The sequence below is a fragment of the Myotis brandtii genome, unplaced genomic scaffold (assembly GCF_000412655.1).
Source record: "Myotis brandtii unplaced genomic scaffold, ASM41265v1 scaffold825, whole genome shotgun sequence".
NCBI classification, from domain to species: domain Eukaryota; kingdom Metazoa; phylum Chordata; class Mammalia; order Chiroptera; family Vespertilionidae; genus Myotis; species Myotis brandtii.
This window is the reverse complement of record NW_005371349.1, coordinates 1,412,395-1,427,194: the sequence shown is the minus strand read 5'-3', so window position 1 is coordinate 1,427,194 and position 14,800 is coordinate 1,412,395. Positions and strand designations below refer to the sequence as shown.

At 56.9% G+C, this 14,800-nt stretch overlaps 1 protein-coding gene across 1 annotated transcript in view; it reads left to right on the top strand.

Moving 5' to 3' along the window:
* Positions 1-14,800, top strand: part of MGAT5B (mannosyl (alpha-1,6-)-glycoprotein beta-1,6-N-acetyl-glucosaminyltransferase, isozyme B) — a 55,683-nt gene that overhangs the window by 39,226 nt on the left and 1,657 nt on the right. Inside the window, exon 19 of the mRNA XM_014531734.1 lies at positions 8,717-8,719. Within this exon, the coding sequence (XP_014387220.1) occupies positions 8,717-8,719 (3 nt within the window). The remainder of the gene's footprint in view (positions 1-8,716; positions 8,720-14,800) is intronic.

Sequence of the window (14,800 nt, the reverse complement as noted above, 5' to 3'; positions counted from 1 at the left end):
GCTCCTCCCGGCTGGGCCGCGTGCAGGCCAGGCCGCCCCGGGGAGCCGGGAAATCATTATGCCCTTGGAAAAGCCGAAGAACAGGAGCAAAATCCAAACCAGCTGTTTTCCTCCTTCGGGCCCAGCCTTTTCTGCACGATCCACCTATCCACCCATCCTCCCACCCATCCATCCATCCCCCCCCCCCCCCATCCACCCATCCACCCATCCATCCCCCCATCCCCCCACCCACCCATCCACCCACCCACCCCCTCACCCATCCACCCACCACCCATCCACTCACCACCCATCCATCCAAAAGCCCGACAGAGTGCACTGGCTCTGAACCCCAGGATGTCGCTTCGTCCCCTCTGTCTCTGGGGAAGGAGGGCTCCCTCGCATGTTTAATGCTCCAGTGGAATGACAATTATGAAAAGTGCACATGTTGCAATTTGGGTTTAGGTTGAAAGTATTAATTTCCTGGTTTTAATTATTCAATAGAAATTAATGAAAATGTGAGAGGAACCTCACGGGAGCCTCTCTAAGCATCAGGGGCGGGGAAGGCAGGAGAGCTGCATCACATGGAGCCTAGGAGAGTGGGGTGAGTGAGAAGGCCAAGGGCCCCACCCCCGTCCCCAGCCAGGCAGGGAGCCTCCTGCACCCACCCACCCGCCTGCCTGAGAGTCTGCCAAGGGGGGGGGGGGGGGGGAGGAGGGGACAGCACGCTTGAATAGTCTTAGCCTATTTCATTATTTCCACATTGTCTTTTACAAAAACTTATGTAGCACTTGCTCTATACCAGGCACTGCAGGTGGATGAACTCATTTTGCGGAGAAAGGCCTGGACACGGGCAAAAAGCCCCACAAAAAGCCAGCAGCGGGAGCAGCCGGCTCCCTCCTGGTGGCCGGCTGAGCTGAGGAGGTGTGAGCCAGGGAAGCAGGGGAGCAGGGGCCGCATTTGCAAGGGAAATGACTAGGGGGCCTGCATTGGCTGGAAGTTTGGATTAGCTGCTGCGGAGGAAAAGGTCCCTCATGTTTTATGCATGAGGAGCTGGACCGGGACCCCAGGGGGTGCCAGAGAAGCCAGGGGAAGCCGGGAGGCCAGGGGACCCTGCGGCCAGCAGGCAGACTCCCACCCTCTTCTTCTCTTCTCCCAGACCAGGTTTCCCAGGGGGCAGGGTCGTCGCCAGGCCCACACCACCCCTTGATGATGAGAATGGAAATTTCCCGCAGTGAGGGCCCCTCCTCCTCTGTGAAGTGGAGGCTGTAAGGCCTGGTCCGGGGTCGAAGGTGAGTTTACTGGGCTGGGCCTGCAGGTGCCTGGCACCGAACCCGGCACCCAGCCTGGCACCCAGCCTGGCAGAAGCAGGAGCTTTCCGCTTCCATCCCCAGAAACCCACGGCACCCCACCCCCTTCCTGCAGCCCCACAGTGTCTACTCGGGACTCGGGGACCCCCTGGGGCCCACACTTTTGCTGGGAAAGTGGTGGAGCGGGTGTTGAACTAGATGCTATTCAAAAGTTCTCTCTCCGACTCCCAATTCTGGGGACAATTCCCCTTTAAAACCGGGCCATTACTTCCTGTTTATGTTTTTGCCTTCCCATCACACCTTCCCCCTTTCCTTGCTTGTTATGTTTCCCACCTCCTGCTCTGCAAATGTGACTAACACTGAATCAAGCCCAGCTGGCTGCGAGGGCTGGCAGCCACACCCCTGGCCGGGGCAGCAGCTCGGGGTCAAGGCCGAGGGGCCAGGCAGGTGATGGAGGATCCAGGATCGTGACCGACAACGCTGGCTGTTTCTCTCTGACGGGGTAAGGGAGCGGCACAGCCCGGAGGCCCTGGGACTCAGGCTTTGCGGCGTGGCTGGCCCTCGGGAAGCGGGGAGCCCGTCATGTGCGTGGGATGCTGTTGTGAGCACCTTCCAGACCCGGGATAAAGTCCAGCCCTGTCACTGACGAGCGGGTTGTCTCACAAGTTTAGTTTATATATATATTCTTATTGGTTTCAGAGAGGAAGGGAGAGGGAGAGAGAGAGAAACATCAATGATGAGAGAGACCCATGGATCGGCTGCCTACTGGGAACCGGAGACGCTGGACTGAGTGCCCGGGCCGGGCAGGCTCACTCGGCAGCAGCTATTTCTCTGAAACGCATCAGGTGCGGCAGCTGCAGAGCAGGTGGGGGTGAGGAGCGGCTCCGCCTCCGGCTCAGGTGTCCCTGCCCCGCCAGGAGCATCTCTCCTTCCCTGCCAGCGGCCGCCAGAGCAGGGGGGTCCCCAGGGGCGTCACTGAGGGCAGCTGATAAACATGGAGGGGGGCTTGGAGGAGGAGGCTTGTGGCAGCTTTGCTCGGAATCACCCGAAACTGGAAACGACTCGCGTGCCATCCCCTGGCGAAGGGCGGGCCCAGCTCGGCTGCGTCCGGCCACGGAGACGAGTCCACGGAGTCCACGCCGTAGAGCCGGGTCCGCGCTGAAGAGGGATGCGCTCGGCGCACGCGGTGACATGGTGAACCCCAACGCGCACGCTCTATATCTGGGTCCCGATAGCGGTTACAGCGCTGCATACACTTGTTGAAACGTAAGGAACAGCACACGTGAAAAGGGTGAGTTTGCCCTGGCTGGTGGGCTCAGTGGTTAGAGCGTCGGCCTGCGCACTGGGGCTTGGTTCCCAGTCAAGGGCACCTACCTGGGTTGCAGGTTGGATGCTCAGCCCTGGTCGGGGCACGTGCGGGAGGCAACCATTCGAGGTGTCTCTCTCACATCGATGTGTGTCTCTCTGTCTTCCCTGCCCTCCCTCCCTTCTACTCTCTCTGCAGAGCAATGGAAAAAATATCCTCAGGTGAGGATGAACAACAAAGAAAAAGTGTGGCTTAAACTGTATCTAATTCTCCCCGTCAATCAGGGTTAGGAAAAGGGCCATCAGCTTAGGCCAACAACCTTTCGAGCAGCGGTTCTCAACCTTGGCTGCACATTAGAATCACCTGGGAATCTTTTTAAAATCCTGATTTCCGGGCCTCGTCCTCCGGAAATTCGGTTTCTTTGTTACTCATGTTGTGGCCCCACCCCATAACAAAGAAACAGAGTTTCCAGAGGATGAGGCCCAGAAATCAGGATTTTAAAAAGATTCCCAGGTGATTCTAATGTGCAGCCCAGGTTGAGAACCACTGGTTTAGAGAAATCCAGTCCTGGGGGCTGGGCCCCAAGCCCTTTGCCCTGCCCTGTTACACCTGGAATATTGCCTTCCGTCCTGGGCGCCCTCTCCCCTCAGTGTCTGCTTACGTTGTATTAATTAGCTTGTTGGGCTCAGTAAGACATGCAAGTGATCCAAACTCCAAAGGTACAAACGTCCCGCAGGAAAGTGTCTTCCTGCCGCCCCTCTCCCCGCGAGGCCGTCTCCTCCTCAGAGGTAAACGCTGTAACTCTGATGGTCCCAGCGTCCTGTGTGGGGTTCCAGAGATGCACCTCCCGTGTGTACGTGTGCGTGTGCGTGTGTGCGTGCGTGTGTGTGTGTGCTTGCGTGTGTGTGTGTGCGCGTGTGTGTATATATGTGTGTGTGCTTGCGTGTGTGTGTGCGTGCGCGCGTGCGTGTATATGTCCTGTGTGGGGTTCCAGAGATGCACCTCCCGTGTGTGCGTGTGTGTGTGTTTGCATGTGTGTGTAGAGCTAGAGATACCCGTCTGTTTGTAGTGTGTGTGTGTGTGTGTGTGTGTGCGTGTGCGTGTGTAGAGCTGGATACCCGTCTGTTTGTAGAGAGGAGGGTCTGCACCTCTGGTCCTCGGCCTGCTCCTGCTGCGTTTTATTTGAACGTGAAACCTCAGAGTGTGTCCCCACCACAAATCCGCAGCCGCCTCATCCCTGGGAACAGCTGCACCGCAATGGAGTCAGCCAGCTCCTTAGGGATCCACATTCGTTTCCAATCTGTTTCTCTCACCAGCAGCGAAGCAGCAATGCCTTTGCGTGCCTGTGTGCTCGGTGCCAAAGTTTAACTTCCAAAGGGTGGAGAGCATGCTCCCCCTACCAATGTCCTGGAGCCGTGAGGCAGCCGGGACTCCGTGAGCCAGAGCCCGTCCGGGAAGGGGCCGGAGGGTGGGAGCGCTGGTCCGGAGAGAGCGGGAGAGGCCGGGTGCGGGCAGGCTCTCGGGGACCGGAGCGAGGCAGCTGTGCGAGGCACAAAGCCGGCTGATGGCTAGACGCCAGGGCAGCAACACGGTCACCGTTGGGATTGGCTGTTCTGCGGGACGGAAGTCATTTGCATCTCTCCCAGACAAAATTAATCTGAATTGTTATTAGACGAGAAGCATTTGCATAGCTAACAGTTCTCCGCGAGTTGACATCCGCCCTTCCGGGTGTACAGTACCCTGAGCCACAGCAAAAAGTAGGTCAGACGCAGGTGCACGTGTCTATGTAACTAGACTCCCCGGTGGGGGTCTGTCCGCGTCCCACCCACCACCCCTGTGGGTCCTCATTGCCAACCAGCTGGTGGATGGGCCAGCTCCAAACTCTAACCTGGCCGGGCACTGGGGTCACCTCTGGCACCTGCTGCCGCAGGTCGGGTTCCTGGTGACAGGTGACAGGCAGCGATCGGCATCACAGGTTGATTGCTTGGGGGCCTGCCAAGGTGAAGGTATTAATTAGGTGGGGCCTCTGGAAGGTGATTGGGTCTTAAGGGCAGAGCCCTTGTGGGGGGGTGGGGGAGAGGGGGAGGAGCCCAAGAGCGCACCCCCTTCCTGCCACAGGCAAGAGGCCCCCTGCCCTGGACCCCACACTTGAGAAGCCCCCACTCCGGCCCTTCTCCGGGGACACCCTCCCAGGGCAGGGGTCTACCTGGGGTTGAGCCACACCTCACAGGCTAAGGGCCCGTCCATGCCCCTGAGGGCGGCTAGCACACCAGGAAAGCCCTCCCAGGCCTGCCCCCCGCCCCCAGCCCTGCCCGGGGAGCTGTTTCCTCCCCGTGTGCCGCCGGGAGTTGGTGGACGTCTATTTGTTTCAATGCACAGCCGCCGGGAGAGCGGGACAGACTGCATCGTGCAGACACGTTTGGAAAGACCCAGGCGCTGGGAGCATCACCAGGCAGGGCCCCCCGATTTTCTCATCCTGCACAGCCCCCACCGCCTGGTCTGCTTCTGCCCACGCGGAGCCGATGGGGGGAGAAGGCGAGGCCCTGTGGTCACTTCAGCCTCCGACTTCCTGCCGAGGGTTGGCGACATCCATCACGGTTCCTCTCCAAATTCATCGACTGGCCCGTCCCCGGTCGCCATAGCAACCACCCCCCCAGTGCTTTTGTGATCAAGAAATGGAATTCATCACCGTGTCATTCGGTGAACTCTTCTCCAGACACATGGAGGGAGGAACAGTTACGGGAAGCCCAGCACCTACAAAAGGGCCTTTGTTCCAGGACAGTTCAATTGCCGAGAGGCGCAGACACCGCTCGGAAAAGGGCGGCTCCTGGTTAAGGAGAGCCGGGGGGCTCCAGGGCAGTGGGGCTCCACACACAGCCCCCCCCCCCCCTCCGCAGGTAACCCCAGCCGCAGGTAACCGGAGCCCTCCTGATGATTCAAAGGCAGTGAGGCCTGATGCGTCTCTCCCACTGTCTTGGATTCGGCTTCACTATTTCCCATGAGGGATGTGGGGATGGGTTCCTCCCTCTGCCCCCCTTGGTTCTTCTAGCTGCTCCAATGGTTAAAGTAACATAAGGCAGCTCAGCCGGCGGGGCTCAGGGGTTGAGCATCAACCTATGAACCAGGAGGTCACGGTTTGTTCGATTCCCGGTCAGGGTACATGCTGGGCTATGGGCTTGATCCCCAGGAGGGAGTGTGCAGGAGGCAGCCGATCAATGGTTCTCTCATCATGGATGTTTCTATCTCTTCCTCTCCCTTTCTCTCTGGACCAACAAAAATATGTAAAAAATAAAAGAAGGCAGACTAACCGAAGAACAGCAAGAACATAGCGCAGGGGAATTCGCAGAGCATGAGAATTCCAAAGGTTAGAAATGCAAGATGAGGTGTGTGCGTCCTTCCGGACGAAGGAGAAGGAAGGACAGGGCCGGGTCTTTAAAGGGAGTGAGGCGGTTCACAGGGAGATGGAAGAGTCTATGTTTAGTGAACAGATGCCGGCTGGGCCGTCTAGAGACTGAGTCGCAGAGGGACTTGGACCTCAGGCCTTGCTGGGCCCCCCTGGCCACCCCAAGTTCTGATTACACTATGGTTAGTGGCTCTGTGGTGATAGTCCTAACAGGCCTTCCATCTTCAATTCTGTCCCAAAGTGTGGGGGAAGGTCAAGGATTATTCCTGAGTCTTACTTCTTTTAATAGATATAGATATAGATATAGATATAGATATAGATATAGATATAGGCATAGATATAGATATAGATTTCAGAGAGGAATGGAGAGGGAGACAGAGAAGATATAGATATAGATATAGATATAGATGATATAGATTTCAGAGAGGAATGGAGAGGGACAGAGAGAAAAACATCAATGATGAGAGAGAATCATGGATCAGCTGCCTCCTGCATGCCCCGTACTGGGGATCAGGCCTGCAACCTGGGCATGTGCCCTGACCAGGAATCGAACCATGACCTCTTGGTGCATGGGATGACACTCAACCACTGAGCCACACCAGCCAGGCCAGAGAGCTCTTCAGAGCAATGAAAAGAGCAGGAGAAACAATTTTGCGTGCAACATTTTAAAAGATGATACAGACAAATGCACAGGAAAAAAAGGGAAATGATCAAGCTGTCTCAAACAGGAATAGAAAACCTGCGGCAGGAAGGACATCGGGCCGCAAACCGACCCACAGAAAATGCAGTCCAGTGGATGAAGGACAGGCCAGGCTTTCCGAGCCTCGCGGAGCACATGGCCCCTCCCCTCGCGGATACCAGCTGCTCTGAAGGATCTGGGACAATGGCAGCAGGACGGGCTCCCCACCCCCTTTCACAAGGACGGCAGGACTTTGATGCCAAACACAGGCAAGAGCAGCACCTACAAGGGAAATGCGAACACAGATGCGCCAGCCCGAGATCAGGATTAGCGAGCCCAATCCAGCGGTCTATATATAAACATTTCACCCTGAGCGGCGTCTCACTCGGGGACAGGAAACCGCTCAGCGCTGACACATCCGCGACAGGGACCCACCACACTAACAGGCCACAGGGGAGTCCTGGCCAGCGGCTCCGTGGCTGGAGCATCATCCTGTTCACCAAAAGGTGGGCACGCCAATTCGCCTTTGATGGTCCATTTAATGAATCACCTTTCCAAGCATGATTGAGCCTGGACCATCGGGGGACGCTCTCTGGCCTGGATGGGGGAGTGGAGTGTTCGCAAGGGGCGGTTCCTGGGCGCCAGCTCCCTCCAGGCGCGCCCTCCACCCCGGGGTCAGGATTTCAGGGCTGTGTGTGCGCAGCAGCATGCGGGGCTGGCTGTGAGCAATCCTCTCTCTGGGCTGTGAAGGGGATAAATAATCGCCAGGGCCCCAGGGAAATCGCAGCCGGCAGCTGCTCTTTCACACCCACGGAGCCATTCTCCGAGGCAGATCTGGGCGGAGACTGATGGAGCCTCGCACAGTTCAGAGGGGCGTCCCCTGCAGAGGTCCCGTGGGGGTGCTGGGCTCCCGCCCCCTGTGCCGGGCAGAGGTGGGGCTGCAGAGGCCGGCAGGGGGTCAGGCAGCACCCTACTGGGGGCCTCAGAGCCACACATCACAGCATCATCTTAGGTAGAAGGTTCAAGCCCATCGAATGCTTGGGCTCTGGGACGTGGGTACGGGAATGCCACTAGACCAGGGGCTGAGGTTCAAGGTGGCGTGGCTCGAAAATAGAGGAGGCAGGACTCAAACCGACTCCTAGACTGACCCTGGAGCTGAACACATGGCCCTGAACAGGCAGCACCCAGACTGCGGGTGGGGTGCCTGTCTCCTGCCAGGACAACAGCTTCTGGGGTCACGAGCTCCCCGTTATCCTGTGCGCAGCGTGCCTGGTCCACACGCCAGTGGGAGGGAGCCCCAGCTCTGATGCCTTCCTAACTCCCCCCACCCCCACCAGCGGCCGCCGGCCAAGAGCCACCTCGTATGAATGGAGTTTAAGGAGAAAGAAAGAAGGACCCACATGGCTCAGGGGTTGAGCATCGACCTATGAACCGGGAGGTCAAGGTTCGATTCCCAGTCAGGGCACAGGCCTGGGTGCCTGGGCGGCGGGCTCCATCCCCTGTGGGGCGTGCAGGAGGCAGCCGATCCATGATTCTCTCTCATCATGGATGTTTCTATCTCTCTCTCTCCCTCTCCCTTCCTCTCTGAAATCAGTTAAAAAAGAAAGAAACAGGGACCCAGCTTCAGACAAAGGGGCATCTTCAGAGGCAGACGGAGCAGCCAGGCCAGCGCGATGCCGCTCCAGCCCCGCCATTTAGCGCGATTAACTGAAGCCGCAGCCCCAGTCGATAGAATAGCGGGCGCATTATCAGTTTTTCCACAACCATTGCTCATTATCCCCGGCTTCTGCTGGCTCGCCTGCAGCCGCTAGAGCGCGAGCCCCCCCTCCCCCGCCCCCGCCCCCGCAGTCAGCTACGTTTTAATCAGCGATGGCACAGGAGACGGCCCCGGAGACAATCTTGGCGTCACTCGGCGCGTCGCTGCTCACAGATGGGAATAGAGAGGTTCCAGGGTGCGTTCAGGTGGCCTGACACCGTGCAAGTTAATTTCTAGAAAAATTAAGCATCACTTGGAGATGAGCGGGGACGGGGGTGGTTTCCAGATGGTACATGGACGGCCCGGGGTGTTGATCCTGCAGGAAACCTTTGCAGAGACTCACCGTGGCCTCTGAACGTTTGTCCAGAATCCCCACCCTCAGCATAGGCGGGACAGAGGCTTGGGAAGCGAGAGCGGGCCCACATTTAAAAGCGTCTATTTGGTGCCGGAAGGAGGGGGACAGCTCGGGGAGGGTGGAGTGGGGCCGGGAGGGGAGGGGACCATCAGGTCCACACACGTTTCCTGAGCCAATTCCATGGGCCAAGCCAGGTGCTGGGCCACCAAGGTGGGGCCACACTGTCCCTGACCTTGAGGCCTGACAAGCGCAGGAAGGAGGAGTTCCTCCCTCCTCACCCCACTGGTGGGGAGGGAACCCCCCATTAAGCAGTAGTGGGTGGCTGAGCGCATGGCACCCGGTCCTGGGCGGGTGAGCTGGTCAGCAGTTTGCAGGTAACAGAAGTTCACAGCCTGGGGGAGGGAGACTCCACGTGCCCTGTGAGGCCCCACGGGGGTTGCACTCGGGAGCAGAGGGAGAAACCAGGATCTGGGGGAGGCGGCTTTGTAGTAACAAGAGGGTGCGGTCACCCCAATTCCCATTGGAGGATGTAATTGAATGATTCTGCAGGTGGGAGGGAGGAGAAAGCCACAAGGTGGAGAACGGGAGGGGTGGGTGCAGCGAGTCTGGACGCAGGTGGGGGAACCTTTCCTGCTGGGGGAGGGGACATCTGGTGAGAGGCGCTGAGCTCAGTTCTGCCTCTGGGGTCTTGGGGGGCTCCAAGGTCCAGGCGCGTTCAGTTCGGACCTTACCCACGGGAGGTGAGGAGAGGAGAGGAGAGGCGGGAGCCATGGGCAGGAGGGCTCCCCTCTGGGTGGCGAGGTGCTGGAGGCTTCACGGAGCGGGTGGCATTGAAGGTTGGCCATGAAGGATGAGCAGCGGCTGCAAAGCGCGAGAAAGGGCGCGCACGGTGTGGGGACGCGGTGAGTGAAGGGGAGGGGGAGGCAGCCAGAGGCAGGGCCTGGAAGAGGGTGCAGAGCCCACAGTGAGGAAAGGACCCGGGTGTGGAGAGGGGGTGGTGGCGAGGCGCTGGGAGTGGAGGAAACCGAGGGCTGAGGCCAGGGGATTCTCCGCGTGGAGAAGAAAAGGCTTGGAAGGAAAACAGGAGCCAGCAGTGGTGGCCGCAACGATGAGCCAGACCAGGAAGGAATGTCACAGCGAAGGGGGTCCCCGGGTGTTGAGTGCCACTTGGACCTCAATGACCCCAAAATGGTGAGTCCAGGCCAGGATTCTCCCAGAACTCCAGGCTCAGATGCCCAGGCAGATCTCCACCCACATTCACTGCCTGAGCGTCTGGGGTACCAGGCACCGGGTGAGGCCAGAGAAGGCCCCACCCCCGGGTGCTCCTCTGCGAGGGTTCCCGCTCCTTCAGGGCTGCGCTGATGCCTGGGACTGTCCCCATTGAAACCAGCACAGTCGCTCCTTCTCCTTGGACCAGCACCTCCTCCTGAAGCCTCAGGCGGGGGCAGTGCCCGCGCTCCCCGCGCTGGGAACCCAGGAGGCCTGTCCTGGCTGCTCACTCACCTGGTCCACCACACCCACCAGTCACTTCCTCCCTTTCTTCCAGGAAGGAGCACGTCTCCCACCCCCGGAGGTGCAGCCACGGGACCAGCCGGGGCTCTCCGGGGGGGCCCCCCTGTGAGGGGCACCGACGCGGACTCTGTGAGAGGCCAACATGCTTGCCTTCCCGGGTGCTCTGTGTCCGTTTCCAGACTGAGCCTGTGTGCTTGCTGCGTAAGTGAAACGGAATCACATGCTGTTTCATGCTCTGCCTTTCAACAGCTGCTAACACCTCCCCGAAAACATTGTATTTAGTAACTAGTGGGCCTGTGTTTTGGTTTCGGGCTCCTTGCTCTTCCCAGCCTCTATGATGCGCCAGCGATTTCTGTGCAAACACAACCACATCTTCGATATATTGTTGACGGGCTTGGCAATCCCTTTGCTGCTTTGCCTGGTGGTGATGGAGGCCCTACTTATCCCTGCCCCGCAACCCACCCCCGGAGTCTATAAATAGAGGGAGAGATACACAGAGAGAGAGAACTTTTAATGCTGCATAACTGCTCAGCTCAAAAAAACTGCAGCCCTAGCCGGTTTGGCTCAGTGGGTAGAGCGTTGGCCTGTGGATTGAAGGGCCCTGGGTTGGATTCCGGTCAAGGGCACATGCCCAGGTTGCGGGCTTGGTCCCCGGTAGGGGGCATGCAGGAGGCAGCCAATCAATGAGTCTCTCTCATCATTGATGCTTCTATCTTTCTCCTCCCTTCCTCTCTGAAATCAGTATATACATCTGCCAGCATATTTTCCCAGCCTCCAGGGTTCCCTTAGCCCCTGTGATGGCAGCCATCAGCTTCTAGGTTCCTGTATCAGTTATCTATTTTGTACCTCCTTCAAGGACCTATGAAGGGCAGGAGGGCCGACCCTGCCTATGCAATTGCTAACTGGAATGAATGGGTGCTGTTGAGTTTTGCCCTCCCATCAATGTCTCTCTCAGGACTCTTCCCGTTAGAATACAGACCACCTTTCAGGTGTGTGTGTGTGTGTCGGGGGGAGGGGAGGTGGTGATAAATGACTATCCAGTAAATATTCTCTATGCACACTGTGGGCACAGCACACTTCCCTGCCCCCCTGACATTGAGCTTGACCTTGGGATTTGTTTTGACCAATGAAAAGTTCGAAGACAGGAGAGGAGCAGTGGGTTGAAGTACACTTGTGTGAGTTGGCTTGCCCTCCTGCCCACCTGCCTTTCCTGATGAGTAGGATGTGCCCTGGGTCACCCCCGGTCCAGTAAGGACGAGAGGACACAGAGCAGGTCCGACCCCACTCACACCTTGGAGCTGATGCCTGCTGAACAGAAACAAGATCCACCAAATTCCCACTGACCGACAAATTCGTGAGCAATCAATGCCTTTGTTGCATGCCACTGAGTTCTGCAGCTGGTGGTTAAGCAAGAAGAGTTGACTACTTCAGAAGGGCAGGCTTCCTTTCCGTCCACCACCTCCCTAGTTGTCCTTTTGAATATAAACGTGTCATTGCTGGTCATCCCCGCCCCCCAAAGAAGAGTATGAACTTGGGGTAGATTTGCCAGGAGTGAAGGTCTGATTACACGGAGTCAGACCCAGTACCTCAGGCTCCCCAGCAAACAGCCCCTGTTACTTATCAATATGGTTATAAATAGAGGGAAGCTAGCTCAGCTTCTCAAGCCAGTTGGTCGATGCCAAGCTCCAGGCTGGGGCCTTGGCCTCCTTAACATCGTGTGCTAACCAGCTGAACCTAACCCTAACCCTAACCCAAACCCCTTCCCCACACACACGCTCAGGAAACCTGGCCTCCCGGGGCTCTGTCCAGCAGCCGAGGTGCTGAATCAAGATAGAGGTCCACCCTTGGGAACCTGGCCTCGAAGCGCTGTCCAGCGGCTGAGGTGCTGGCTAAAAAGAGAGGCCCACCCTGGGAACCTGGCCCCAAGATGTTGTCCAGGGGGCGGAGGTGCTGAGTCAAGATAGAGGCCCACCCTTGGGAACCTGGTCCCAAGGCGCTGTCCAACTGCAGAGGTGCTGAAAAGAGAGCAGGCCCTCTGTAAGGTCTTGGACAGCGGAGCTCAAGGGTCCAGTACTCAGCTGCTCTTTCCTCCTACCCTGACCACTGTCGTTTTACTTGCCAGTGTCTTCATCCAATCTAGTCTCTTGCTCACCTCTTATCATTGCCCCAGGGGGGAAAATTGTTCATTCAGAGTCAAATCTCCAAATCACCCAGATAATCAGTTTTTGACTACCATGCTACAGAGCAGGGGATGGATTTGCTGCCAGCCATTGCTAGGCAACTGGAAGCCTTCGCACCTTCCTCATGCAGCTAAAGGAGCTGTGAAGAGCGAGGCAGCACCATGGGGCTCGTTCTTACAGAGCAGCAGCATGTAAAACTAGGGAATCAAATCGCAGGGTGAAGAGGGACTTGCCGCTTTCAAGACATTAGCGATGCTTCATCCCACACTCTGGCACAGAGCAAGCCACTCACAAATCCTTCTTATGGCAGAACATTTCAAATATTTATGGAGGGAGATGCTATAATGAATATCCGTGGACCCATCACCAAGCTCCCAGAATTATCAACTCTTGGCGAATTCAGTTTTATTTTATCTCCCACCCGCTACCCCACCCCTGCCATCAGATTGTATTAAAGCAAGTCCTCAGCATCATGTGTAAGTATTTCGGTAGGTATCTTTGAAAGGGAAGGACTCTTAAAAAGCAAAGAAAACCCCCACAGCACTATTATCGCACTTTAAAGAAATTAACCTTCATTTCTTCAAAACATCACATAGCCAGTGTGTGTAGCTGTCTCCATATGTCATAATTTTTTTTCACAGTTTTACTTTCATCAGGATCCAGATAAGTTTCAGACATTGTTACTGGTTGGGATGGTTCTCTGGTTTCTTTTACTCTATCAGTTTTCCTTGCTGAGGGGAGATTATTTGTGCTGTAGAGAGTCCCATGAGCTGAGTCACAGGCATGTGGTGCCATTCACCGTGTTCCTCCATCCCCGATATTTCCTATTCATTAGTAGTTCGATCACAGCTTGGTCAGATTCAGGTTTGATGTGTTGGTAAAACTGCTTTCCAAGTAGTCCTTATCATCTTTATCAGTAGTCTCTAATGCTGGTCTCTCTCTCTCTCTCTCTCTCTCTCTCTCTCAAGGTTGGCAGCTCTTGATTACTTATTAGGGATTGGCAATCCACCGAGTGGAAGGAGATATGTTCAGTACATGTCAGTGACAAAGGAGTCATGTCTGAACTATATCAAGAGCCCTTAAGATGATGAAGGAGCAGGCAGACACCCCACGAGGGTGACACACCACTGTTTCTGATCCCTTTCTCCTGAAACCTAATCTAAACATGAGCATCAAGTAACAGAAAAGGCCTGGATCGCATCTGGAGAGACGCGGGACACAGGAGGGACGTAATGACAAGTCATCTCCACTCAACCGTGGAAAGGAGCGGTCACGTGTTCGCTGCGGGGGCAGGAGGGCTGCTCCGGAGGAACCAGCCGACCCACTTTCCAAGCCCGACTCGCCAAGATGCTCGAGTTCCTGAGGGATTCATCCGATGACGAAGACCATCAATGTCAATCATTAACGGCCCGGACTCCGTGCTGCAGGCAGTGGCGAGGGCGGCCCCGGAATTTAGCATCTCCACAGAGACCGCGCTGGGGCAGAAATGCGTAAACGCCAGTCGGTTGCCTCAGAGCTTTGTTCTTTTTTAATTAACTGGAGTAATTTTTCAATGACCCCCACAGCCTTGTATCTTCCATTGGAAATCAGCTACGGATCGAATCCACCTTTTGACACTGTTTCCCTCGCTCTGGGGCTCACAGGCGCGGGCTCAGCCCCACGGGTGGCGGGGACTGGAGGCCGTGGTAAGGCCACGGGACTCACAGACTTCACTCCCACTCAGCAGCTGGGAGCGAGTGTCAGGAGCATTCAACCAGGCCTGCATTAGCTCCTGATTTACGGAGCCCGTCTAGCTGCGTGTCTGGGATGTGAGAGGCGGAATAAGCATCTGAAGGACTATAAAGAGCCTTTTGAGGACGATGGGTTTGAGCGGCTCACGTTCCCAGATGCCGTTAAAGGGAAAGGCCAGGCGCCGCGCCTCTTCACTGTGCACGCAGAGCAAATTGAACCTCCAAAGGCAATGGATTCCTCAGGCCCCAATTCCACGGGGGACCGTGGGCTGCGCACACAGCTTCACAGCTGCAGCGAGCCACAGGGCCTCGCCCTCTAATTCCTGCTGTTTGAACGGCCTTGCAAACGCTTTCCAAAGCCAAGTCACTCGGGTGCTCATGTTGGGGCCTCACAGAGTCCCGGTGGGGGGGTGTTGTGACCCCACAGCATCCAGGATGGGTAATAATTATTACCCCATTGGACAGGCGGGAACACCACCATCCGAAGTCTGAGGCCCACAGAGAGGGAGTGAAGACGCTCACAGAATCCACTTGCCTCCTGCTGAGCCTGGTTCTGGCTCCAGCTGGCCTGGCACGGGGTGGGGGAGGGGTGG